The sequence below is a fragment of the Pezoporus flaviventris genome, unplaced genomic scaffold (assembly GCF_033815535.1).
Source record: "Pezoporus flaviventris isolate CSIRO_AGI_PZ_B2104156 unplaced genomic scaffold, CSIRO_AGI_Pfla_v1 ptg000045l, whole genome shotgun sequence".
In the NCBI taxonomy this organism is placed as follows: domain Eukaryota; kingdom Metazoa; phylum Chordata; class Aves; order Psittaciformes; family Psittacidae; genus Pezoporus; species Pezoporus flaviventris.
Window position 1 is genome coordinate 31,262,123 of NW_026892593.1, and position 27,894 is coordinate 31,290,016.

General features: G+C 37.7%; 1 protein-coding gene across 1 annotated transcript; it reads left to right on the forward strand.

Annotated features, from left to right (window-relative positions):
• Window positions 1-476: 476 nt before the first annotated feature.
• Window positions 477-27,706, forward strand: XPOT (exportin for tRNA). The gene is made up of 25 exons (XM_061467844.1): window positions 477-737; window positions 4,169-4,302; window positions 6,032-6,114; window positions 7,259-7,315; window positions 8,791-8,860; window positions 10,096-10,314; window positions 10,890-11,074; window positions 11,433-11,601; window positions 12,776-13,012; window positions 13,315-13,353; window positions 16,541-16,603; window positions 17,553-17,677; window positions 18,077-18,221; window positions 18,378-18,497; window positions 18,683-18,777; window positions 19,588-19,657; window positions 20,074-20,312; window positions 20,845-21,130; window positions 22,126-22,315; window positions 23,537-23,653; window positions 23,739-23,854; window positions 24,350-24,397; window positions 25,454-25,525; window positions 26,667-26,723; window positions 27,130-27,706. The coding sequence occupies exons 2-25, from the start codon at window positions 4,243-4,245 to the stop codon at window positions 27,154-27,156; spliced, it is 2,889 nt and encodes a 962-aa protein (XP_061323828.1). The 5' UTR covers window positions 477-737; window positions 4,169-4,242; the 3' UTR covers window positions 27,157-27,706.
• The last annotated feature ends 188 nt before the right edge of the window (window positions 27,707-27,894 follow it).

Consider the following 27,894-nt stretch of genomic DNA (forward strand, 5'->3'; position numbering starts at 1 on the left):
CTGATTCCACAGACACACACAACCCTAACCTCTCCCACCCTGCATAGATCGCTGTGCTGCAGAACATTATGAGTGGACACTGCTGTCACATCTGCCGATCCTCACTGACATCAGTGATCCTCACGATCCGCCTCCTCACTGACAGGCCCTTTCTCGTGAGAGCCACTGGGCAGGCCGGTCCCGTCTGGCGAGCTCGCACCGGAGGCACTAAGTGTACCGGCGGACGCACGGCTTCCGGATCCCGGGAGGAGACTTTGGGAGCGGAACGGGTCGGTCGGGTGCATTAAATAGGTGCGGTTGGTTTTAGAGCGCTGTTAGGTGCGAGCAGCACCACGTGTGCGTGGCCCGCGGGACACGGCGCTGAAGCCTACACTGGCGCTTCGCCGGGGGCAGGACTACGGCTCCCAGCGTGCCGTGGGGCCGGCTCATCCTGGCGTGCCCTGCCGCGGCCGCGAGAGGAGGTTAGCGCGGCACGCTGGGAGCCGTAGTCCTGCTGCGCGGCAGGCGGGCGGGCGGGCGGGCTGAGGGGCGGGAGCCGCTTCCTTTCCTTTCCCAGAGGTGCGGAGGCCGTTCCGCACGCGCGAGGGCCGCGGCGCCTCCCCTGGGCGTTCTCTTCCTCCTCCTCCTCCTCCCGCCGCCAGCCGAGGCGGCGCGGCCTGGCCCGCTCCGTATGCTCGTGGCGGCCGCAGAGCTGTGGGAGCCGGCAGTGCCGCCACGATGGAGGAGTGACCGGGAAGGTAACAGCGGGGAAATGGGGACGGGACGCGACATGACACGCGGCGTGTGGTGACTCAGTCCGGAGGGGACTGGGCCTCCCCAGTCGCTGATGGGGGCGGCGGCGCCTTTGCGGCAGGGAAGGGGCGATGGAAGCGCCGGCGGGCGTCCCCGCTGAGGTGGCGGGGTCCCCCGAGTGACCCGGTTCCAGTTAGGCCGGTGCTGCCTCCTCCGCAGCTGTGGAGCTCTGGGGAAGGGGGTTCCTTGCAAGCCTCCGCCGCCGCCCTCGCCCCTGTGCTTGGGGAGCGGAGGGTGCCGGAGTTGGCCGGTCCCCGCCATGCCTCACCCCTATGAGGGAGCTGGTGGGGGACCGGAAAAATGTGGTGCTTTCTGATGTGCTCTGTACCTTGCAGCGGGGTTATGTTCGTGTGCTGCCGGGGCTGCCTCGGTGGGGGAAGGAAGTAACCGCAAGCTTTTGGACTGTAGCAACGTGAGGGGAGAACCTCCCCGCACCTCCATATTCCGCTGCTTTCGGTGTGCGTCGGCACGGAGGTCCCCGGTGTCCCGCCGGAGGAGGAGGAGTGCTTTGTCACTCCGCAGCGGCCTCGGGGAAGGCAGGTTGCAGCCCCAGTGTCTTCGCCGCAAGTGCGGCTGCGGTGGGGTGTGGATGCCCTCCTCGGCTGAGCCACGCAGCGGTGGGGGCTCTGCAGGGAGAGCAGGCTGCGCTCTTTGACCAAGCTTTGGCCCGGGGGAGGGCAACAGGGCCTTGTTCTTCACGGGGAATTCCCGGATAGTAAGAACGTGCCTGACATGCAGTATGTCACTTCCAGAAAGAAAAACTTTTTAGTCCAGTTGAAAAGACCTCAAAATAGCTGTAATTGCTCAGCTGTTCGTTTTGACCGCGTTAGGTCAGTGTGAAGGATCTACCGCCTAAGACGGTATGTAGGCTCTGCAGCAAGCAAACCCGTTCGAAAAAGAATATTAAAGATTTTTTTTCTTGGCTTTGTTTCATTAGAGAGAAAAATCGAGGGAATTAAAATGAATCATGTTGCTGGCTCCCAGTGTGCCATCACAGTCTTGTAAATGCCGAGAATGAGTGCTGTAAATGAAGTATTCTTTAATTAATAATTGTCCCTTTGATTAGCATCTGTGGTTAGAATGTTCTGAATGCTTTCATTATTAGAGGGTATCCGGGCCCAAGTAACACACCTTTGACCATGTTAGTATTGTTAAACTGGGCAGTCTTCCCTACTTGAAGTGTGACTACGTTTTATATGTGCTTTCCTGTATGAAAGCAGCCCCTATTATCAAATGCATTTATAAGTATTTAATATACGAAAGGGAATAAACTATTCTGATGAGAGCCTGTATGACTTTGCTGTTAAGGAACTGCACCCTCCTAATTGTAGTCAGATCAGTTTGCCATAGTGTACTGGTTAACAAAAAAAGTGTCACTATGTAAATAAGACAATACTTTCTGCACAGTTGCATATTAACATTTTTTTATATAAATAAAACTTGCTTTAACAACATACTTGATGTTATAACTGAATGTATGTTGGAATGAATTTTTCAAACTATAGTATTAAAATTGCAGTTCAGCTTTGCTTTTAAAGTGTAACTGGCTGGTAAAGTAGATTTTCTACTCACTTAACTAAAACCATATAGCATGAAAAGCTGTTTTGTTAGCTTTCTCCAAAGGCTTATTCAGATAGTCCATCTCATTAATTGTCTTCCAGAGTTGAAGCTGGAAGCTACTCAAGCTGAAACTCTTAGAAAAGGATATATGTTAGAAAATGAAATTTTAAATATGTATCATATACAAGATAGTAAAACTGGTTGGCATTGCTGTTAGCTGAGCCAGTGAAGAGAATATATGTCTGAGCCAGGTTATTTTTAATAGTTAAACTTGTCAGCTGCCTGTAGAAGACTGCAACCTTTTGGGGAGATAATGTAGTGATATCAGCAGGGAAATATGCTAGAAATATGTTTCTGTATATTAGTTTGATTTGCATAACTGGACCAGACCCTAATCAAAAGATGCTGTTAAAAAAAAAAAAAAAAAAACAACAAAAAAAACCCCAAAACATTTCCTGCAGCATTTTACCTTATTTTAATCTGTCTGGTTTAGATGTTGATTATGGGGAAAACAAGCTGGGGGCAAAGAGGGAGATAACTCAGCAGAGCAACTTTAATCCTTAAAGGTTCTGACCCTGAGCGGGATTACTCTGAGTCGTAAGGCAGTGCATGAAGCTTGTTTTGCCACGAGTCATTGCTTTGTTCCAGACTTTCTGGTTTCTATATTGCTTGCAACCTGCAATTTTTTCTTGGTACAAACTCAATTTTCCTCACTGAATTGCTTTTAATGATGTGTTTTGTTATAGTGTGTTCTGTAGTGAGATTTCTAGAAGTGCCTGTGTGGTGTTACGTTAAAATTTGTGCTCCCTTTTCAGTTGTCGCTGTGCCACCTTTCTTCCAGTGGGGGAGGGTGAACAAGAGCGTTCACAAGACATGCAATACTAAGAAATCAGAAGTTCTACCTATAGGCATGTAGGCAGCTTCAAACCACAGCTTCTTTGTGTTTCAACTCTTCCTCTTCTCTATTTTCCTTTCCCCTGCCTCCTACATGCTTATGTAACAAGGCCTTATTTCAGGCCTAATTACTATGTTATCATGGGGGGGAAGGAGAGCTTTGAAGGATAAATGAAGTTTTGGCCCCTCTTGCTGTTTAACAGCATCCTAGTGTTTGACAGTGACACCTGTAGAGCCTCATAGAACATTTGTCTAGCTTGCTGGTTAACTTTACACTGAGTTTTCTAAACAGAAATCATTGCTAGGTAAGCCCATTAGTAGCAACAGAGAACTTTGTTAACAACTCAGTGTGATGTATTTTGTGATTACTTCCTAAGGCACTTCTCTTTCGTGCACTTGCTGTGGAAGAAAGACCTCCTAATAGCATTTGTTCCCCTAGGGGAAATATTTTATAGGGGGTGTATGAAGCAGCTTAACTGTATCAGAAATGTGTAGAGTTTGGGGGTTGAGAAGTTGTCGTGGGGGAAGAAAAATACAGTGGTCTGTCATTTAAGTAGCAAATTTTCTCTTATGTCATATCTTGCTGAAACCTCTGTGTGCTTGGAATTGGAGTTCAAGCCTTTCAGTTGAATAGTACATCATGCCATTTCATTGTTTATGAAGATATTGGCTCTTTTCAAAATAACTGAAGTATACGTACACTTCAAATTTTCCTTATTCAGCAAGTACTATAGTACTATTAAAAGCTGATTACAGGACTTGGAATTCTGATATCTGTATAAGATGTATGCGCATTTATGTTTCGGTGCAGTACATACAATGTGTTTGAGGTTTGTTGGCAGACTTCTGTGGTTGTTGCTGTCCTGCTTTAAAATTTTGTTATTCTGCTGAACAAATAAAGTTTCTCTTTCTCTGTTTGCAGATGATGGTAGTTCCTCCTCTAGAAGAAGTGGGCAGACCAGTTAGGAGTAGGAAACAAAGTGTATAGCAAGAGAGATGGATGAGCAAGCCCTTTTAGGGCTAAACCCAAATGCTGATGCGGACTTCAGACAAAGAGTATGTAATTAGCTTGCTTATCTCTCTAATACTGGGGGTGTTGTTTCAGTGCAAAAGCCTTGGGAGGGGAGGGTGTGTGGGAGTTTGGGTTGGTTTGGGTTTTTTTTGTTAACCTATGTGTAGGATTCCTGGTGGCAAGTACAAAAAAATTTCATGTCACAAACATGTAAGATGAAGGTTGTGTATGTCACTAATTCTATAAAATTACACTTGACATGCATGTAATTTATTTTTCTGGGCTCTGAGTTTTGAAGTCCTTTCAGTTTTTTGTACTTGTTGCTCAGCTCCTTACCCAGACTCCTACAGAATGAAAAGCAGCCACTGAAACTGAGTTACTTGCAATTGTCCTCTTAGTTCTTAGATTATTTTTTTTTAATTATTTGCATGGATTACCTATCTTTAGTGTCTTTCATAGAAATGTTATGTTTTTTACTGTTGTGAAGCTTGTATTAATTAATAGCATAAAGTAGATTAAGAAAGTAATCGTGATATGTGGGTAACAGTTATTTCATAAGAGATGCTCCTATGAAAAGGCACTACAACTTACATAACTATTCAGTGAGTAAGTATTTCTGCTTGCTGATTGATAATCAAGTTGATTCAGCTGCCTATAAGATAACCTCCTGTAAATTCTTTCAGAAATGAAGGTGTAAATACCTTGGGCTTGCGTTCATAAAACAAATCCTGGAATATATAAGAAAGCTAAAACTAGTTTGGTGCAGCATAGTATTACTAAGTAGCTTGTTAAATATGTTGGTTCTGAGTATTTGTCCTTTATGAAAACATGCATATAGCTAAAACCTTTACTGTTCTATTAATAGAATATCATTGTAAAATTTGAAGCTTACAAATGTAATGATGCAGTCTGCCTAATTTTGAAATATTTTATAGTAAAAGGTTACTTTTCACTAATCTTGTAAGATGTAACATATAAGGGAAGTACAAAACAATTTCTAGTAAATCTGTTCAGTATAAGGAAGATACCAGTGCTATCCACAGGAAGTGAATTCTTGTTTTAAGAACTTAATTTCAGCTCACTGAGTAATTACTTTGGGAAATTACTTTGGAGAAGGGAAACAGTTATGAACTAATGTAAAAAAAAAATCTAAACAAAATGAAAAACAAGCAAACCCCAACAAAACAAGCAAACAAAATCCTCTCGCAACCAAAAATAAACCTTGAATACAGTGCATTCATAGAATTGAAATAATGTTGTTAACCTAATCTATTTCAAGTTACTTTACTGTTCTGTACAACAGGCCACGCTAAATCTTAAAGCAACTAGATCAACTGAACCATTTCAAAAGCTATTTAGAAGTTCTGATAAGCAACTTGATTATATCAATTTGGCAGACATTTTTTACAGTCTCTAATAGATTCAAAAACTGACATTATTCAGGTGATTGCTGTTTGAATGTTTCTTGAGTTTGAGGTATCAAATGCAGCCAAAGGGGTGCAATGAAACTAGCAAATTGTTTCAGTGAAAAATCTAGGTGACTTTCTTTTAGAATTCGTGGAACAAATTTTGGCTTGGAGTTGAACTTATAACTCTTCCTCTCTTACGCTCTTGTGTTATGGTAGTTAGGGAGCCATATAAATACTTGGATGTATCCACATGTTGGGGTTTTTTGAAGGAAAGTTATTTAAATGTGAGTCTACCTGCGAATGACATGTCTTGCTGTGTTTGATTTGTTCTCTTTTTAAATGAGACTTACTTGGATGCTTGCAGGCACTAGCTTACTTTGAGCAGCTGAAGGTATCTCAGGATGCTTGGCAAGTCTGTGCGGAAGCATTGGCTCAGAATATATACAGGTAATGTAGATAAGAGTCACTGGAGTTTTTTTCATTACTAATATGTTGGAGCCTGGTTTTAGCTCTACAGCATAATAGACAAACTAAATTGCTGAAAGTTAATTACTGGAAGTCTTCATACTGTTTTTAGTGTCCTGGTTGATCTGTGGCCTCTATATAATGCCTTTCACGAAAGCAACGTGTAAATGAAACTCTGTATTCATTTAGTAGTGTAAATACTGTTGCTTTGTGAAATCCAGGGAGAAAAAATAAGATACAGGGGAAAGGAGTGCTGAAAAATTCCCGATTTGAGACTATACAAATTACTTTGTATGCAGTAATTCTGTAGTTCCTTGCCCCTGTTCTATGCCTATATTCTAGACCATCTAATTTTTCAAGATGCAAAGAGTATGTAGTCACCACTATTTCTGCGCAAAGTTGCGTATTTACATCTTGAATATTAGGTTGTTGCCGTATCACAGAATAATTCAGGTTGGAAGGTAACTGAAGGAAGTATATCCCTGCATAACAACAGTGTTTTGTAGTGAATACTTATTTTTGTAAATGATTTATCAAACCTTCTGACTCCAACAGAATATGCAGTAATTAACAAAGCCACACAAGATTTGAAAGCAGCATTTTATAGTCTTTATCAGAATACATTATGATTGTTTCAACTTTTAGGTAAGAGAAAAAGTTTGCGTAGGTTATACAGCATGTGGAGTGTCCCTTCCTAATCTATGCCTCAATTTGTCTTTGGCTTTGCTCTTTAAGCCACAACGTACAACTTTGTGTACTAATGTGTAATGTACTGATTGACCCAGAATGTATTATTGAAGCCTGACAGATTTTATAAAGGCAGGATACAGATACTGTCATTCTGTGTGTTCACTACTGAAAACAAAGCATGATAAATTGGTGGCTATATAAAAAATATTATAAAGTCAAACAAATATTAGTTTAACAGTTGCTCATTTTTACCAAGTGAACTGCTTGACTAGTTCTCACTTTCCCTTTGAAGTACTAACAGTAGCATTTTTCTCTGGTGCACAGTAATTCTTCATTTGCCAAAGGGTGACCTGGTTTTAATGTTTGAGGATTTTTTTTTTTTCCTTCCCAGAGAAGTGTCCTGTATTGCCCTCAGTAACAGAATTTTCTTTTCTAGTGATGATCACATCAAGTTCTTTTGCTTTCAAGTTCTGGAACATCAAATTAAGTTCAAGTGAGTGATCTTTCTTAACATCAGCCATATCCATTCATTTATTTTCCCCTTGCAATGAAACTTATGTGTTGTCTCTGTGTGGTTGATGAGGTGGCTTTAATCCCATTCAGAGGACTTCCTTGTACTACTTTTCCTGGGAGAAGAGCATTTGAGTTTTGAGCAGCATGCTCTAATCTAACACCTGTGTATGCCCCAACACAGACCTAATTACCAAGGATTGCTTAAAACTTGCTTAGCTGTTCCTTTCTGGAGATTCAAGCCTTACTCTGTACTCACTGATTTTTGCAGAAAAGAATCCTGCAAGCAGCAGCCTTGCTCAGTAGAGACTCCTGGACTTCAAACAAAGCCCTATTCATTCAAAAACTGTGGCAGAGATGTTGAGAAAGTAGTCTTTTCACTGAGTGGTGTTTTCACAGAATCATAATTTTAGGAAAAAAATACTTTAAATAGTAGAAGTTTCATTGCACAAAACTGTATTTTTCCATACTTTGGCCTGCTTTGGTTTGGACTTGAACATCATGACAGAGGTGTCTACCGTTTGGAATAGCATCATGACTGGTTGCAATACACTGAACACTTGGGTGGGGCTTTAGATGGGAATAAGATGTATTTTGCAACTGATTTTCACAATTACATATCAGAGCAAAAGTGAAAGACTTTGTGATTCACCTGATTTTACCTCATTGTCCATCTCCCTATGCTTGTTCCACTCATATCACCTGCTTCCTACAGTATGTTTTTCTCCTACTTTGCTGCTGCTCAGGAAGCTCATCATTTTCAGTGTGGTTGCTTTTTTCTTCTCCTTAATGAATAGTTACTTATGGCAGGTACACTGGATTTGCATGCAGCAGTCATTCCTGTAAAGGACTGTAGCAAACTGGTAGCTGGCTCTGTTGCAAGGAGAGTGTTCTCAGCTTACCTAGTCCTGGGAAGGAACATGTTCTGTGGGTGGTATTTGAGGTGGGCTCAATATAATGTCAAATTTTGCTAAGGCTTTATGTGTGACTTAAAGCAGAATACTTGTTTGTTTTATTTATTTTGACATATGTCTGATAATAAATGTACTGTAGGTCAAATCAGTGAAGGACTTCCTTGTGCTCACTATCAACAGTTAAACATGTAGTAAACATTCTTGAGCTTGTACAGATGTGTCTTCTTTTTCCCCACTGGCTTTTTATCAAATGTGTGCTTTTTATCGGGGTTGTAAGTCCTGTCCCTGATGGAACAGCCTTCCTGCAAAATTTCAAGCCTCAAAATATAATCCGTTAATATGGGCAGAATGTGGGGGGTTTTCCCTTATTTTTGTCTTTCACTCAAAATCTTAACATAAAAATAGCCGTGTAAATTCCTTTTCTAGGAACTTTTAACTTACATTAATGTGCAGTGTTTTGTGCAATATTAAGAGGCTTTGCCTTGCTGAATGTTGCACTTGTCATGAAGTAGTTGTATTTTGATCGCATTATGCTTCTTTTCAGATACTCTGAACTTACTGAAGCCCAGCAGCAGCTCATTAGGGAAACACTCATAACATGGCTGCAAGCACAGGTAAGCATGGACCTTTGCAGCAGTTTTGAATAGTAGGCTTATTAGTAGGATAACATAAAGCGTTGAGTGTGGGCTAAATGTTTAATGTGTCATTTGAGTTTAAGATGGCTTCCTGAAGATACATGGTATCTGGTTGTTAAAAGCTTTTAACATGCCAATCTTTATTAGAAATCGTTTAAGTCAGATGTTGTGAAGAAGTCTGTGCTTGAATTTATTACTAATATAAAACTCTTATGTCAGGTGATTGTGTTTTAGAAGTTTCTCTTTAGAGAGAGGTAATCCTGATATTCCTGAGTGTTTAGAGGAGGAGCAGTAATTCTGTTTTTAAGACCCTCCTGACCTAACTCCTGTGTGGTTAGAATACTAGCAGATATTGATGAATGAACTGCATCCGTCCTCTGTTAACACTGTGGCAGAGCATTGGCTACTTTTGTTCAATTAGTTACTGTAGCAAAACATGTAATACCAGTGGGACCCAGGAGTTTGTAATTGGCAGAACCATCAAGTGGGCTTACACAAGCTTTTGTTTGTACTTGCCATTATCTAGTTATCATTCTGTACTGGAAATTAACAGTTGCTTTGTTTGTAGAAAACTTATCCATAGGAAGTGGAATGTAATACAACTTGAAAAAGAAGAGATCATTGTGAAATGGATTAAATTTCTTTTCATTTACCGTTGTTCCATTTAGGAGGAAAAGGGAAAGGAGAGAGAGGGGAGATTTAATGGCATTTTTATTATTCCCAATCCTGTCTCAACCCTTCAGTGAGTTTAGATTAGAAACTTCCTTTACTATTCTTAAAGCTAACATCTAACTTAGACACAGGCTAGCTACAAGAGGGCTGTTCCTTGTTTTCTGTAAGTTCCTGCTTACTTCCTCCATCAAACTCTCAAATCAGCTTTTAGTCTTTGAATAGTACACTTAATGTCTTAGTACTGAATGAAGGGCTTAGGACTGTATCACCCAGAGAGAATGTCTTCCCTGTTTCATGTCAGTTTTAGCTAAATTTTCTTCAAAATCCCTGGAAAGGTAAGGCTTTTTTATTGATATTAACCAGGAAAAGAGAATATACATTAATTACTATACAGAGGACAACAGCGTACATGATTCTTCTCTAATAAGAAGAATCTATATAACAATAAGAATAATATAAGAATCTATATAATCTATATATATTATATAATCTATAATCTTTCTATATAAGAATATACAAATAAAATATCTTGTTTCTACCAGATGCTGAATCCCCAGCCTGAGAAGACTTTTATTCGCAACAAAGCAGCACAAGTATTTGCTTTACTTTTTGTTACTGAATATCTCACAAAATGGCCGAAGTTTTTCTTTGATATTCTGTCAGTAGTTGACCTTAATCCCCGAGGTGTGGACATGTACCTCAGAATCCTGATGGCTGTTGATGCTGAGCTGGTAGACCGGGATGTTGTTCATACATCAGAGGCAAGTCATTATTTTGCATGAACATTCATTTTAAAAAGAAGTTCTCTTACTTTAATTTGAGCTGAAGGTTTGCAGAGATATAATTTTTTTCCTATGGCAGCTCTGCCTTAGAAATAATAGGTGGTTTAGATCCAAAAGCCATATGTTATTTAATGCTTTTTATTATCTCATACTCTTCAGTTAATGCATTTTTTGCTTGGAAAGCTAGCAGACTACTAATGGACTAAGTTAGCCCATTTAATATTGGGCTTTCTCATTTTTAAATGTTAATTCCTTCTAGTGCCTGTTTTAAGGAGTCCTAATATCAAAAAATCCATTTAGTGTTTAAGAGGACTTTTCCCTTTTGTTTGCCTTTCTTCAGGATTTGGGCGTTGTGGTAGAAAAAAAAAAGAGTGAAAACCAGAGTATTTTGATTTTATTTCTTGCCAGGAAAATAAAGTACTCTCTTTGGGTTTCTGATTTGAATTATTTATCTTGTAGTGTCTGGCAGTGGATACAAAAATGATACTAATTCGACACGATTAGTCAAGATTGATCTGTGACAAGACTGATTAATCCTTTTTCTGTATTGATAGGAGGCTCGTAGGAACACTTTATTAAAAGATACTATGAGGGAACAGTGCATTCCAAGTTTGGTGGAATCATGGTACCAAATCTTACAAAACTATCAATATAATAACTCAGAGTTGACATGCCAGTGCCTTGAAGTAGTTGGAGCCTATGTATCCTGGATAGATTTGAGCCTGATAGCCAATGAAAGGTAAGGGGGTTTTGATAAAATATGTTTGCAAAAATAACCTCAACAGCATGCTGACTGTGTTTCTGACACAGAATCGAAATTTGTATTTGAAAAAGGACTTCAATTATGTTTAAGTCTTTGGAGTTCAGGGGTTTTAGTAGAGTGATTTACTTTGCAAGCCAAGCTGATATAATGGCTGAAATGGGCACTAGACAGTTTGCTCCTTAACATGTGTGAAATGCTGAGTTTAGTCAGTGCGATAGATTTTAAAACTGTCTTATGAAAAGAAACCATTGTACGTAGACACGCAGATAATACAAAGCTTCTGTACAATGCCACTGTGTACATATAAAAATAAACTTTTGTTTTTCCTCTGAAGGTTCATAAATATGCTGCTAGGTCACATGTCTGTGGAAGTTCTCCGGGAAGAAGCTTGTGATTGTTTGTTTGAAATTGTAAATAAGGGAATGGACCCAATTGATAAAACAAAATTGGTTGAATCTTTATGTCAAGTATTGCAGTCTGCTGGCCTCTTCAGTATTGATCAGGTTTGTATATTGATTTTTACAGTAGGAACGAGTCAAAGATTTCCAATGGTTCTTAAGCAAATGAACAGAAAACTAAGTCCGCAGATTAGGGAGAATTAGTTGTGCTTCTGCATCAAAGCTAAACACTCCTTAGAGTTTTCTCATACTTAAATTAACAGCTTGTCCTTAATATTTGTTATTCATTTAAAACACACTGCATTTCTTTTGTCTTCAGCGCATGAGTGTTTTGTTTTAGAAGCAAGGTATTATGTAACTCCTCTGTTCCTCTTCCAAAGCATGTTGTGCTTACTGTGAATACTGCTTCAGTGTTTTGTTACCTTGAATCTTCTCAATTATTCTGTAGTAGGTATTGTAGTGCAAGTAAAGTTGTTTGGTTTTGTTTTTTAGGATAAGGCATTAGATCAGCTGTGCATAATTAGGTAGGGAGAAAATACTTCTTAAGGGCATGTATGCTGTTCTGCATGTTTGCACCATTGGACGCGAGGGTTGAAATTCTTATCTGTGAGCTGGAAAAATACACCTAACTAGCCAAACACACATTTGCTGGCAGTTGCAGTGTTTAAGGGGCAGCTCTTTGCTACCTGCCATGGAGAAAGAGGAGCTAGTCTTTATGAAGCTATAGTCCTTAGACTGCAATACAATTATCTCTTCATTTTGAAGCAAAGCATCTGTTTGGGATGAGTGGTCATGGGGTAGTTGTCAATTCTGATCCATGTATTTCTGCAAAACAAGCCATAAATATTTAATATTAACCCACACTTTTAGGCAGTACTGAATGATACTCGTTATCAGTATTTCTAAAGTGAGATACAGCTGTTAATTCTTTGAAGCTTTCCCATAAAAAGTTTTCCTTTTATACAGCCTAAAATTGATGGTAGGTATTTGCCGCTGCTTTTATTTTGAACCTACTTCTTGCTGTCAAGTACAAAGAGAAACAAAGTAATCTGAAGAGATGAAGCAAGCTGCTGTTACATAAGGGAGAACAGCCAAACCTGGCATGCCTTTAATTTTTTTCTATTCCCTGGGACAATGAACCAGACAATTGCACTTTCCATCTTGGAGACAAATGTTGGTTTAACTTCTACATATTATATGTGGGTAATACAGTCTTTAAGCTCATGCCATTTAAACATGAGCTCTGCTAGTATTTTAATTAGATGTCTCTTCTTTGCAGGAAGACGATGTGGATTTTCTGGCCAGATTTTCTAAGCTGGTCAATGGAATGGGGCAAGCATTAATAGCTAGTTGGACTAAACTGATAAAAAATGGTGATATGAAAAGTGCTCAAGACACTCTGCAAGCTATTGAAGCGAAAGTGGCCCTAATGTTGCAACTGCTAATTCATGAAGATGATGACATCTCGTCAAATATCATTGGCTTTTGTTATGACTACCTTCACATCTTGAAACAAGTAAATAAACCTTGTTTCAATTTAACGTCTTTTGACATATGATTTAGTTTGAATTTCATGGGAATGTATGAATCTCATACAGTGTGCTAGCTGACTTGCAAAATGGGGGGGTTACTAATTAGTAACTCAGTATTTTTAATGGCTGTGGTCATACTGTTTCTGTAGTGTTTAGAAGCTTGAAGATCAAATCTTGTGTTAAGTGGCTTTAAAAGTGGCTAAGAAAGAAGGCTGTTAGCACCAGACTGTCTTTTCCTGTTAGACAGTAATAAAGGAAAAAATAACACTTGAAATTTATTTTACAGCTTTCTGCACTTTCAGACCAACAAAAAGCTAATGTAGAAGTAAGTATTTTCTTTTTACTAGAAATTCTTCTTTTCACAAATACATTGGGTCAGAATCTTTCATTTTGCTGAAACAAATAATGTTTTGTTTATAATCCTTAAAATGTGCGTGTGACAGTAATTAAAAGGGAAGACTTAAAAGTAAGGACAGTATGTTCCATCTTTTCCTAACTAACTACAGCTGTTTCCTTAAATAGTAAACCTATATTGAATTGTGTATGAAGATGAAAGCTATTTTAGAGCTGGTCTTTCCAAGCAACCCTTAAGCATATGTTGGTAAGCTACTGTACAGTCTGTACTGTTGACAGAATGTTCTTTAGAATGTTCTTAAATTGAGATAGGAGAGAGGTTTGTGTTTTGGGGTGGGGGTTTTTGTGGGATTTTGGTTTTTTTTTTTTGTTTGGTTTTGTGGGTGTTGGTTTTTTGTTAGGGTTTGGGTTTGTTTTGGGTTTTTTTTTCCTATCTCTCCCTAAAGGTTTGTATTTTTATTAAAACTTGCCTTAGATCAAAAGGATTGGAAATAGTATGGGAAGGGTTGTCGTGGCATTCAACCCTTGATAGTATAAGTTAAGCTTCCTAAAGAAGCTAATAACAGTTGTACTTATGAGCAGTTATATGTTACTATAAACTATACATTAAGCTTAAGTTTATATGCTTGAGTTTATACATAAGCTTAAGTTAATATATAAAGCATTAAGATTAATATATAATGTTTATGTCCACTTTCAGAGGTAGTAAACTCGGTTTTTTTCAGCACAGTCTTTTTTTGATCTCTGTGTGCCTTCTGCACTGATGTGGATGTACTAATCTAGATGTGGAACTGGTTAGATTTGTGCAGGTATTTTGTAACTTCAGCTGACAGCTGTGATTCCTTTTCCATACAAAGAAAACTGAATTCTATACCTGTCACAATATGAACAGTCGAATTTGGATAACTGGTCTAGGTTATTTTGGTTTGGTTTTGTCTAATGTCTATGTAAATTGGGTGAGGTAACACAGTAAGAGGTTTTATAACATCACTAAATCTTTTTACTTTTGTTACCGAGTCTCTCTTATTCTTGTAGCTGGATCAAACCAAATTCCTACTGCAGTGCACTTAAGGCACTTTAAATTTGAATATGTTACTGCCCAGAAATCTGTTGTTTTGTTAAACTTGCTTTCATACTGAAAAACTTTGAGCTGTAATTATTTCTTAATTTTACTGAGCACTTCTTGAGGTTTTGTGTTAAACTGAGAAGCAATCATACTCATCTATCTTCTTTTATCCAACTCATAATAACAAAGTGGTTGGAAATAGTCTAAAACTTATTGTTTCAAGCTTTAAATTGTGTGCCTTTACAGTTTTGCACCTAGGAAGTCCTCACTTTCCACTATTCATTATTTGAGCAGGAAAAAAAGGGGATCCTGTTTATTGTGCATTTAAGGTCCCAAAGTTTTTTTCTCATCAGCAAGATCACATTTTAATTCTTAGTGACAGGTGTTTAAGCGCTTCTGGCTACAAGCATATCACATTAATGTTTTGCAGTTATATTAATTCTTTACTATGACTTACAGAGACTTCTCACAGATGATGCTGACGCATTGTGTCAGTAGAAAGCCTGATCACATTCTTGCTATTTGACCATGTTCATCCCAAAGGCATTACAAGTGTCTGTTTCTGTGAGATTACCAAGATTTTTACCTTAGTATCATAAGTTGAATTCATTGGTCCACTTTTGGTGTTAAAAGAACTTTAGGTCTTGCACTTAAAATGAAAGTTTGTAATCACGACTTATTAGTCAAAAGTCTTGGTGTTATTTTTTGGTTGGTTGGGGCTTTTTTTTTGGGGGGGGGGGGGGGGGGGAGGTGTTTTTCCCCTTTTTTATTATTGGTCTGAAATTTATGGTGCTGTGCATTCAGAACCCCCAGTACTGGAGGAGAATAGCAAAATGTTAGTCAAGTTCTTGCTGATATGATCAGTATTTTCATTTGCTGCAGTTATAATAAAAGCTGTTGGCTACGGCATTTAGCCAACATTTAAAAAATAAAAACAAACCCAAAACTAAAACCCCACAAGTTTTTTTCACCTGGTAACAGATACAGGGATGAGGTGCTCTGTAATACTCGTCAAATGCCATGATGATTCTACTGAATCTTCTCCGATATTCAGTGAACCTCTTCCTTGTAATAGGTATATGGCTATGTCCTGCCCCATTACTTGTTGCTACTTAATATTCTTTTAGACTTTTGACACTTTATTGTTGTCATAGATATAAAAATGGTCTGCTTCTGATTCAGTTCTAGTTATTCAGAACAGCTTTTTGTCTGTTTGGAATATTTTAAATTTAAGTTCCCCAGAACAAACTTAAGCTAAAGTGAAAATGAAAACATAACTTATTTTTAAATGCTTGTTTTAGCTGTGTATTTCAGTCCAATTTCTATCCATTCCAGAAAGCATGAATGGAATTGAGTACTCCATACGTTTTAAACATTAAATCGGTGCTATAAAAGACTGAACTAGTAAATGCTTGGTAAGATCAAAATGGTATATTCAGAGTTTGAGACTACAGTAGAGACGAGATCAAGTCTACTTCTGTTTCAGGAACTACCAAGTCACTACTAAGGTGAAATCGGTACTTTTAACTAATCCAATAACATGCTACTGCTGCAAAGGGGAAGTTTTGATTTTATTACTCTTGTTTGCTGCTCCTGGCTCTTACTCTTGGATTCTTTGCTGAACCAGTTCAGCTTGTGAACCTGTCCCCAGAAAAAAGACTTTCAAGGATGTTGAGCTATTAGAGAAGTCTAAAGTTATAGCTAAGCCCTCCTGCCCCTTTAAAATAGGAGATTGGGCAACCCGTTTAACTTCCTCTGCCTAGTTCAGTGATCTTAATTTCTGTTCCCAGTGTGAACCAAGCACATAGAGTACAAGCAGGAAACAAAGCCAGATAATAGTCCCAGAGACTGAGAGCTCCAAATCATCCATGCTGTGTATCTGGAATGGCATCTTTGTGTTGTTTGGATGTGATCCATCTGTTTTAATTTGGACTGTTAATTCTGCTAAATCTCTGAAGAAAATAATTCAAATGGGATTTTAAATATTTGTAAACATTTAACACTTGCTTTAAGGTTTCCTTTACTGTAGGATTTTAATTGTTGCTTCTTATCACTTGTCTGTTCCATGCTTATAGTTCTGTTTTTATCTTAGGCAATCATGTTGGCTGTTATGAAGAAGTTGACATATGATGAAGAGTATAACTTTGAAAATGAGGTATTATGTTATATGAATAAACAGACAATTGCAACTTAATTTATATGTAGTAAAACTTGCTCATGCTTTTAAGTCCATATTTTTTGTAGACTAAGGATTTGAAGGTAGGAAGCAAAGGTCTGTAGGCTGAATCTTTTTCTGATGTGGAAAGCTTTGTTTTGATCTCTGGGCATGTCTGCATAGGACAAAACAACATAGTAAAGGGATATCCAAATCAGTTTAGTTAACACAATATTTCTGGTTGCATTTGGGCGTAACTATTCCTAGGCGAATATGGCTGCGCTGTTAGCTAAACGTAGCTGTTGAGCTGACTTGTTCAGTGTGGGTTTATGAGTTTCTTCTGCACATCACTTCTGTCTTGGGAAAACTTGGGAAAGAGGTGCTGCTTGACCTACTTCAGGTGGTCATACCTCTGCAAAAATAAGCTAAAGGAGGTGTAAGGTCTTTGACTTCACTTTCCTCCCATGCTTTTGTATCTGTCAGCTGGCAGTAATGATTATGTTAGACTTACATTCGCTGCAGGCTGTTTGGAGAGCTAAGGACTTAAGAAGGTTAACTTAAACTTTATGCAGGCCATCATAAATGTCTGTCAGTTTTAAAACTAAGGTAGGTGCTGAGAAAGAACATATTTGAGGAGTGAGTCAATTTTCAAGAATTGGGTCAATAAGGCTTTCCCAGGAGCATTTTCTTTAATTTTGGCTAGTCATCAGCTTGGAAAGCCTTTTTAATATGTTTCTGGACTGAGCGCAGTGAATCTTAACATTTTACGATCAGCCAAAAAGGGAGCCTGCTGTTATGTTGCAAGAGCACAGGGAGCAATATTGAATCCTTTGAGCATGGTATACTGTTCTTGTATGTACATGTTCTTGGTTTACGTGAACTTGTCTAAAATGGTTGTGGATTAATTTAAACATGAAATGTGGACTTTGCTGATGTGAATGTTTTGTAGGGTGAAGATGAAGCGATGTTTGTGGAATACAGAAAACAGCTGAAATTGTTGCTGGACAGACTTGCTCAGGTCTCACCAGAGTTACTGTTGGCATCTGTCCGCAGAGTTTTTAACACTACACTTCAGTAAGTTGGGGTTTTTAACTTATTTACAAAATGCCCTCAGCTTTTTTGCCTTTGTAACTGTCAGAGTTTGTAATGAATGTATGTAGTACATGATGTAGTAAGGTGAAGCTAATTGATGTACGGAGCTTATTACAACTTCATGATAAATAATAACTTTGTATAATCTTTTACTCAGCTGCTTAGAAAAAGCTTTCTTTTTATAACCATAAATAGCAGCTTTTTTTTTTTCTAGAGATATTCCTTCATCTTTGTCGCTTACCTGCATAGCAACAGCTATTTGCACAAGTGTTCACTTTACACCTGAAGGAAATGCCTATGAGATGTGGCAAATTTATGTATTACTAGTATCAGAAAACCAAGCTACTACAGACTAATACGATCTTCATATCCTTACTCTAGGAATTGGCAGACTACACGATTTATGGAAGTAGAAGTAGCAATAAGGCTGCTGTATATGTTGGCTGAGGCTCTTCCTGTATCTCATGGTGCTCACTTCTCTGGTGATGTTACAAAAGCTACGGCTTTACAAGACATGATGAGAACGGTAAGCAAGTGCGTTATGGGAGCAATTTAAAAATGCTAATAAAGACTGGAATATTCCAGTTCATATGGCTCATCTTAATTAGTAGCACACTGCTTACATTGTAGTTTGGTATTACAAATGGCTAAAGTACTAACTTGCTGATGCTTTTACTTGTAGCTGGTGACTTCTGGTGTTAGTGCCTATCAGCATACATCAGTGACCCTGGAATTCTTTGAAACGGTGGTTAGATACGAAAAATTCTTTGCTGTTGAACCTCAACACATTCCAACTGTTCTAGTAAGTTTCATCTAATGTACATTTTCAACTAGGTAAGAATAGATAAGTTCTTTAGACTTAAAAAAATCTTATTTTCTGAATAATTTTTTTCACTAAGGAGGCCAGGTTCCTTAAATTGTTGGATTATCAGCTTTTCCGTCCCTCATTTAGTGATTCTAAGACTTGAGACGCTTCTTTGATTGCAGATGGCATTTTTAGATCACCGTGGTCTTCGTCATACCAGTCCCAAAGTACGAAGTCGAACAGCTTACCTCTTTTCCAGATTTGTGAAGTCTCTTAAGTAAGTAAAGCTGTTACAAATGTGTCCAAATGGCACCGAATTTACCATACATAGCCCCTCTGTACATCACAGTCATCACTGAAACAGGTTGGGTTTCACATGGACTGCAAAGAAGTAATATATCAAAACAGTGCTTTAGCAAGGTTGTCCTGTTGTGTAATACTAAGGTAGCAGTGGAAAAATTTGTCACAGAACAACAAAGAACTAGAATACATATGCTTAGCTTATTTTGATTAGATGTTAAAATTGATCAACAATGAAAATGTCTGTCCTGCTTTTCCTCAGTGAGCAGAGCTGAGAGTGGATCTGGAGACTCCCAAGAGTAACTTTTCCGTGACAATTTCTGAATATTTATAAAGAATTTATACTGGTGAAATTTACTTAGTGTATTAGAGCCCTTCAAACAGTCCTGTCCTGTTGGTGTTATTTCACATGGCTGTGAAATAATGTTCATGTAACGTTGAGGTAGGAGGATCTCCAAGATGGTTCAGATTTCAGGAGGATCCTATTTTTCAACTTCTAATGAAAATATTTTACTCAGATGAGCAAAGTTATTTATGCAGGTTAAAAAAAAATGGGTGAAAGAAATAAATGTTCATTTCCCCACCATGCCATGGCTCTACCTCGCCTACCATGAGCAGCACGTCCATCAACCAGATTTCTCTACAGCAGTGCTCGTTGATATTTAAAGGGGAGTTTTGTACTGAGAAGGTAGTTTAGTCTCTAGCTTTACACTTAAATGAAGTACCAGGAAACCTGTAAAAATGCACATGCTTCTGAATAGTGTTATGTACTTGTGTTTTACTTCAGTAAGCAAATGAATCCCTTTATTGAAGATGTTCTGAATAGAATACAAGACCTGCTGGAACTTTCTCCTCCTGTGAGTATTTAGAGCAGGTTTTAAATAAGGCTTGCACTTACTCGTTGCTGTGCCTGAATACTTACTGAATTGTAAGCTTAGCATACAAACATTTAAGCACAAATAACTGTCCTGCTTTTCTTGTGTGAGATCACTGTGTGCTTACATTTGTACCTAATTTTAATAATCTTACGTGGGTTTCTGGGAGCATGGGCTAGAGATGGGTATATATAGAAGTCTGTCTGAACTGTACAAAAATAGTTGTTCCTTCATCTATGTTTTCACCTGTGCTTGATACTTAAGTAGGAAAAGGATAAAGCTATTGTAAATGTACTATAGAGGTTAATTAGACATGATGAAAGAAATAGTATCTTTAAACTTTGAAAAGCTTTGATAAAGTTCATTTAGTGAATTATGCCTGTTCTATTCCATTTTAGGAAAATGGTTACCAGGCTCTGTTAAGCAGTGATGATCAACTTTTCATTTATGAAACAGCTGGAGTATTAATAGTTAACAGCGAATACTCTGCAGAAAGAAAACAGGTTCTAATGAGGAATTTATTGACTCCACTGATGGAGAAGTTCAAAGTATTGTTAGAAAAACTGATGATGGCACAAGATGAGGATAGACAGATGGCGCTGGCTGACTGCCTCAATCATGCTGTTGGGTTTGCTAGGTAGGTGCAGCACAGAGTGACTGTGTGTGTGTGTGTGTGTTTCTGGTTTGAGTAAAAAGGAAATACGAAGGATTTATTGAGAGGATGGGCCGAGTTTCTGCCTGGGCTTTCTAGACCCAGAAAACCATCAGTGGTTTTAGAATTTGTTATGGTAGACCAGAAATGAGTTAAGTCCCCTTAAAAAAGGCTGCTGTGCATGCAGATATAGAGAACATTGAGCAAATTCATAATGAACCAGCATCTCTTCCCTTCCTCAATTAATTGTATGGAGCTATTCTAATCATATGTTGTTTGTAAATTGTTAGTACTTAATTCTCAAAAAACAGCCACAAATGTGGTGACTTCATATCAAATAACTCGTGTTTACTACTACCATTTTTTTTACTACCATTTTTTTTACTCCCATTTCATGAACGGTAATATTCTAGTTTAGAGCATGTGTGTTTTAAAGCATATGTTGTTTTTTGTGTTAGTGCTTCTTCATTGTATTGGAACATGTGCTTATATAAAACTTGGTGTATTGCTTTTTCAGCCGAACCAGCAAGGCTTTTAGCAATAAGCAAACTGTAAAACAATGTGGCTGCTCAGAGGTTTATCTGGACTGCTTACAAACATTTTTGCCAGCTCTCAGTTGTCCATTACAAAAGGAAGTTCTGAGAAGTGGTGTCCGCACTTTCCTTCACCGCATGATTATTTGCTTAGAGGAAGAAGTTCTTCCATTCATTCCTTCTGCCTCTGAACACATGCTTAAAGATTGTGAAGCAAAAGATCTTCAAGAATTCATTCCTCTTATAAACCAAATAACAGCAAAGTTTAAGGTATGATACTGCATTAAGCTTTTCAGGGTCAAAGTGCTGCTGATCTCTCCTCTTTATTTCTGGTTCCAGTAAAACTAGCTATGTGTTAGAAACTTCCCTTACAAATTAATAAGTTATTTCTAAGGCTGCAGATAACAAAGTAGGTATTTTAAAATTGTCTGTGTAAGGTGAGGAAGGCTTAAAAAAAAAACAAAAAAAGAGTGAGACTGGACAAATACCATGTTTAAGTGTAATGTTTAACTTTGATACTGTACCATTCTTATTACAACATCTTAATGTAAAGATCCTAGCTTCAGTAGTCTCACCTTGGTTAATACTTTCAGGGCATAGCAAAGTGAAGATTAAGGATAAAACCTTGCTTAAGCATTAAGAAATGACATGAGATGCCTCTTTCTGGGACTGCGGTGTGGTTGAGTAACACCCTCAGTTTTTCAGTTCATAGATGTTCAACTAATTTAGTGCTTTTACATACATTTCTCACTGCAAGTAGAACATAAATGACAAGCTTATTCTGTAATGCCAGTAATATTTCAGCTCAGGATTATTTTTTTTCTGAAAGCAGTCTTTATAGACAAGTGCTACAAAACATGGCCTGCTGCCAGTTGTAACATCTTGGAGATGCATTTTCTGTAACTACAGTGACTTTACAACAGTCTCCCTTGAGATTTCAGGGAATTTGAATGCGTGTCTGTCTGAACAGAAGGATGAGAGAGAGAGATGCAGAAAAAGCTGCTGTTCCAATTCAGAATGAGACTAGACAGGACTAGATATTTTTGTGCAAAAGACTTGAAATAAGTGGTGTGTAAGTCAAGATGCAGTAATGTTCATGGTGACCTGATGTGACTCAGCTGGTTATAAGTAGTTGGTATGTGAAGGTGTGAACTAACTTGAAAGGTGAATCAAAGCTGAGAACTGTAACAAGCCCTTAATATTTAATTTTGAAGTGTTTGATTTCTGTAACTGTTGGAGTTTATACTCTCTTCTTATCTCCACAGACACAGGTTTCACCTTTTCTGCAACAGATGTTTATGCCATTGCTTCATGCTATTTTTGAGGTGTTGCTTCTTCCAGCAGAAGAAAATGACCAGTCTGCAACTTTAGAAAAACAAATGTTACGAAGGAGTTACTTTGCTTTCCTGCAGACAGTAACTGGCAGTGGAATGAGTGAAGTCATAGCTAATCAAGGTAAGCAGTTCAGCTTCTTGAAGCATAGAAGAGATAGGGTAAGCATTAGATGGTTATTCTTGTCTAAGTTTTGTCTGCTAAAATCATTAGCCTAGTTCCTGCCATGCACTGTTAACTGTGTCAAGGTAGAATGGACTAATGTAAATACAGTATTTGACTCGCCTATTTCTTAACTGTTGTGCAAGAATTTGGGTTTGTGAAATCCAGCTATAATAGGCATATTCTGAGGTTTTTTTTCTCAGCTTGTATGTGATCACTATCAATAAGGGCAAGAACAGTGTATTCATCCTCGTGCATGATTGTATTTGGTGAATTGGAGATCATGCAATACATAAGTGTATAGCAATGTTCAGATTTTTGGGTAAGGCCACTCACAGCTGCCACTATTCATGGCCTTCATTTTCTGAAGGACAGTTGGTAACTTCTGTAACTTTTATCAATGATTTTTTTATTACTGATCTTGTTGTTTGTGGTAGATGGCATCATGTGGCTTCTTACATACGTAGTTACCAGACTTTCCTTACCCTTTGTGGCCAAGTACAAATTAGTACTTTTCATAGCAAGAACTTGAAGTTGAATGTCCAGTTTCTTGATTCTTTAAATAATTCTGTTTGTATTCCATCAAAATGGCTAGGGACTTAAAAAGCTTTAAAGTGACTCATATGATAGGTGGAGCTCAGAATTCCTTCCCTCATACTAAAATAATGGTGATACCTGAGAGAAAGGAGAAGGTAGCATTAAAAAATAGTGAGAGCTTTCTTGAAAGAGGTTCTTGGTAGTTGGGCAGTTTTTAAGGGACTCAAGCAGAAATAAGCATAGATGCAGCACAGAAATTATAAATGATAAAATATCATTCCATATATTGGAAGATAAGCAAACTATTTCAGTGCTGCTGAGTTTTAATTAACACCACCAGGTTTGGGTAGAGAGGAAAAAATTTGCATTTGTAACCGGGTCAAAGTACCCCCCTCAACTTTATATGCATTAAAGGTCAGAAGAGCAATGGAATCTCCAAACTTAAAAAGGAACAAATAAAAGCATAACCTAAAGAAGAGTTCTCTTGCATCATAGGGGAAACTTTCCAAAAATATTTGAGTTATGTGCAAAAAAGTATTTTGAAGTTGAAGCATGTCTTCCAGGTCAGTATTTATACAAAAAGCGTAAGAGTACAGAAACCTTTTAGGCTGCAAGTTGAAATGAGCGCGTTTCAATGTGTTTAAGGTGCAGAGAATGTGGAGCGTGTGTTATTTACTGTGATTCAAGGAGCAGTGGATTACCCAGATCCTATCGCACAGAAGACTTGTTTTATTATTCTTTCCAAGTTGGTGGAGCTTTGGGGTAAGACTGCCTTTCCGTAACTCCTTTGCAGCTGCTGCTAGCCACGAAGCAGTAATAGAACAGGGAATGTTATTTTTCTTTTCAGGAGGTAAAGATGGACCAGTAGGTTTTGCAGACTTTGTCTACAAGCATATTGTTCCTGCATGTTTCTTAGCACCTTTGAAGCAAACGTTTGACTTGGCAGATGCCCAGACAGTATTGGTGTGTATTATGGAGGTTTTTTACTTTCATTCTTGTGGGGCAGATTCAAGCAAAGAAACCTGTAATGGCCATGCAGTACTGAAGAACATTGTCTCACAAATTATGTCCCTCATATTTTTTATTGAGGTACCTGGATGATTAATTATTGAGTATTGTGGTACTTCATTAAGTAGTTCATCTATGCTCAAAATCAAGGTAGAGAATCCTACATCTGAGTATTTAACATTGAGCTGTATTACTTACTAACACTCGGTGAAAGTGAAGGCACAGGTCACACAGGTGGCTGTTCTTCAGCTCATTTTGGGTTCAGCTGTGAGAAATCCTCCTGGTTAGAGTGGAACAAAAATTGGAAGGTTGAGCTAGCATTGTGTGAGCAGGCAGTGGGGGAATAATGGCATGAACTAGACCTTGCGTTGGGCCTCATTAGCGTCTTTGGCTTTAAATACTTTATCAAGAGACTAATTGAACAGTCTAATATTATGTATTACATTGCAGGCTTTATCAGAATGTGCAGTGACGTTAAAAACAATTCATCTCAAAAGGGTAAGCTTCGTAATACTTTGCAGGGATTAACTCTTACAGGTTTTTTTCTAGTGCTTTTATCAATTTTTTTTTTCCAAACTAAGATATCTACTAGGGTGAATTACTATTCTACTCTTACATAACTTAATAGGATGACCACTACCATCCTGTATAGGGATATGGTAGTTCTACCTCTTGCTGAACTAATATTGGCACTTCATTAAGGAGAAGAATATGCTTGCTTGCTTGTTAACTGTGTTTAATTGATCAAGTGGCATCTTTCACTTTTCAGTGTAGGTCTTTGACATAAAAGAACAATTACAGATGTACTATAGTGTACTTCTGTGAAAACTAAAGGTATCTTTTGATGTGTAGAAGACTAGTTTGAGAAACATGGAAAAACATGGATTTTTGCCTTGTCTAAGGACTAAAACTTTATAGTATATTTCTATGTTTAATGGGAAATTCAAGGTTCTACATTTCTATTACTGTTTCCTGCTACACCTTTAAGTTGCTGATAACTTTTCTGTCAAATGCAAATAAAATTACACAACAAATGTAAGAAGTTATGAACTGGCAGAGAAGAGATTGTGTTTTAATTAAGGAGAGCTTCTGAGTTTGTTCCTTTTTCCCTGAAAGCAATGAAGAGTTAAATCTGTAGGAAATCAAGCTTTTGATAGGTGTGTATATATATATATCTCTCAATCAAAATAACTTCCTATTACAAATACTGCTTCTTTTGGCAGTGCAAATACAAATATAGGAAAATATCTTTTCTCATGTGAACTGTATACTATGTTCTAGTTGTAGGGTGACTTGTGTGAATTAATAAAGTTGATTCACTTTCCCCTGGTATTGGGGTATGTACTGAGTCGTGGGTTTTTTTTTCTTTTTCCTTTGCTAACAGCTGAGAATATACATGAGCATTTGGTATTTGATATGCATAGCTTCTCTGTAAAACAGTCATTTAGACAGCCTGTTTGGAAACTCTTCTCTGTATTGTACAGTACAGGTCTGCGATTTTCCACTTTTGTACAAAAATATACCTGAGAAAATTGTGTACTGCTTTTTTTTTAGGGCCCTGAGTGCATTCAGTATCTTCAGCAAGAGTATTTGCCTTCTTTGCAAGTAGCTCCTGAGATAATTCAGGTAGGAATTCTTAAAATAATATCTGGAAAACTCTTAATGATCATAAATGTTAAATGGGAGCAAAATGAATACTGCCAAACTTAACCTGCTACCATCCTGCAGTAAAACTTACTCTGATATTGCATATCAGAATAGGATTAATTTAGCATAAAAAGTTAACTGCAAGAGTACCTTGGGGGAGGAGGGAAGGGGGAAATAGTCCAGTGTGTGTGACTTTCTAAGCCATCTTCCTGCTTTAATTTAAATTTGAGGAAAAAGTATCAGAATACTTGAGTAATAGCTTAAAAGTAAAATGAAGAACACTGAATGTATAGACAGTGTGGTGATAAAGGGTGTATTCAACACTACAAAAACTTAAGCCACAGCACTGGTTCTACTGTCAAAAATTATGTACAACATTAAGTATATGAGGTTTGTGTGCTTGTTTTGGAGCAGTGTTAAGAGAGTTCTCAAAAGTGAAACTTTACACTTGACCACCAACCATGAAGCATTGCTAGCCGTATGGTAAGCATCGCCATGAGGGAACTGTTTGATGAACACTGACAATTTTAATTGCAGCTAGTTTGGATAGGTTTGCTAGTTTGGATAATGGGGTTTGCTGCATCAAGGGACAATTATACTCATTTCTAGACTTAAACTATAGAACTTTTAAGTGGCATTAAAGATATGTAAGGATCGAGTATCATCTCTTGTTGGCACCCCAGTTTTCTGATTTCACATTAGGATTTTTCCAAGTGACAGATGTTCTCCTGTAATCTAGAGTCACTTAGCATGTACATAATGCTACTTAAGCTTCAATGTTCATCTGCAGTGTTCATTTCAAAGCCACAAAAAGTTACTGGAAAAGTTAAAGGTTTAGAATCTCCTTGATTGAAGTCCTTGTAGGCAGTCCTGTTTCTGTCTACTCAGCTAAAAGTGAATATGACATCCTGTATTTGAAAATAGTTTTTTAACCCCAGAAAGCACTTGGCCTGTTACAGGCTTTTACAATTTCCTATCCATAACATTCTTTGGTTGCACATTAGGGAAAATACTAACTAATACCAACTGCTTTATGTACAAAGTATTCTGTATGCTCCTAACATATTTCAGGTTGTCATGTTGCTTCATTCAGTTATTTAATATTTATTCTCTCTTACAGGAATTTTGTCAAGCACTTCAGCAGCCTGATGCTAAAGTTTTTAAAAATTACTTAAAGGTAAAGATTTTTTTTCTTTAAATAGTTTTTAATTCCAGTTGAATGTCATTGTACAATTGAGTCATGGGAGTGACCTGAAGTAAAACTGAAACATTGAAATACTGCATTTATTCAATAGCTTTAACTATAGGGAATCTCCTAAATAGCTTGATATTCTTGTTTCTTATGTTTAATAGTTGAAATAATTAAAAAGTGATGCTATAACAGTAAGAATGTGTCAGAATGCTTCAGTCGAGGGCGTAAGTGTAATTGAATAGAACAAGTTACATCCTTGAACCTAGTGTGTGTTAACCAGGATGTTAATGAAGGAAATGAGCTCTGTCAAACTAATTATCTTACACCTCAACCATTCCATGTCGTATTTCCTTTGTCTTTAAAATGTTGGGTTTTGATTCATTTTTAACAGGTATTCTTCCAGAGAGCGAAACCATAAGGAAAGTACTGGAATCTCATGCACCTGTTTCCATAACCCAGCATTCTGGTTGTTAATTTATAAAAACACTAACTCTCGTGCCATTCAGACTGGTTTTGGTTTAAGAAAAGTTGCTTTGTGCTCACATCAGTACATACTTTAGCCTTTCGCAAAAAAAGAGAGAAATGCAAATCCCCCACCTGCGTCTCAAACATGAAGGTATGTGACAACATGGAAAAGTACCTGTATACCTACACAAACTTACTATGTATAGGATGGATTAAGCTTATGCTGTAACACACACAGCAATGAAATGACACTTATTTTTGAAATTAAATGTAAAAAAACCCTTTAGACCATAGGAATGGTTATTAAAATGTGTACATTTTTGATACAGAGTAAAATGTTTTCATAAGACATAAAATTCATTTGTTCATGTATGGTGACATGAAAATAAAACAATCAAAGTCATTCTTGTAGATAGTAATTTCATTGAAGTTGTCTTAATGATAAAATATATATATACCTCCTATAAAACAGATTGGTTTAATAAATGATTTCTTTAAAAGTAGCATCTGGTGTTATCTTTTTTATTAAAAAAATAAAATTTTATCCCATGAAACATTAAGTCTCTTTCAATCATTTTGGTTGAATCTTTGGAAGCTACAGCATCCTTAAACCATCTGGCTATTACATCTGCATAAAACCTGGCAAGTTTTTCTGATGCTTGGCTAATAAATTGTATTGCAGTCTTGCATG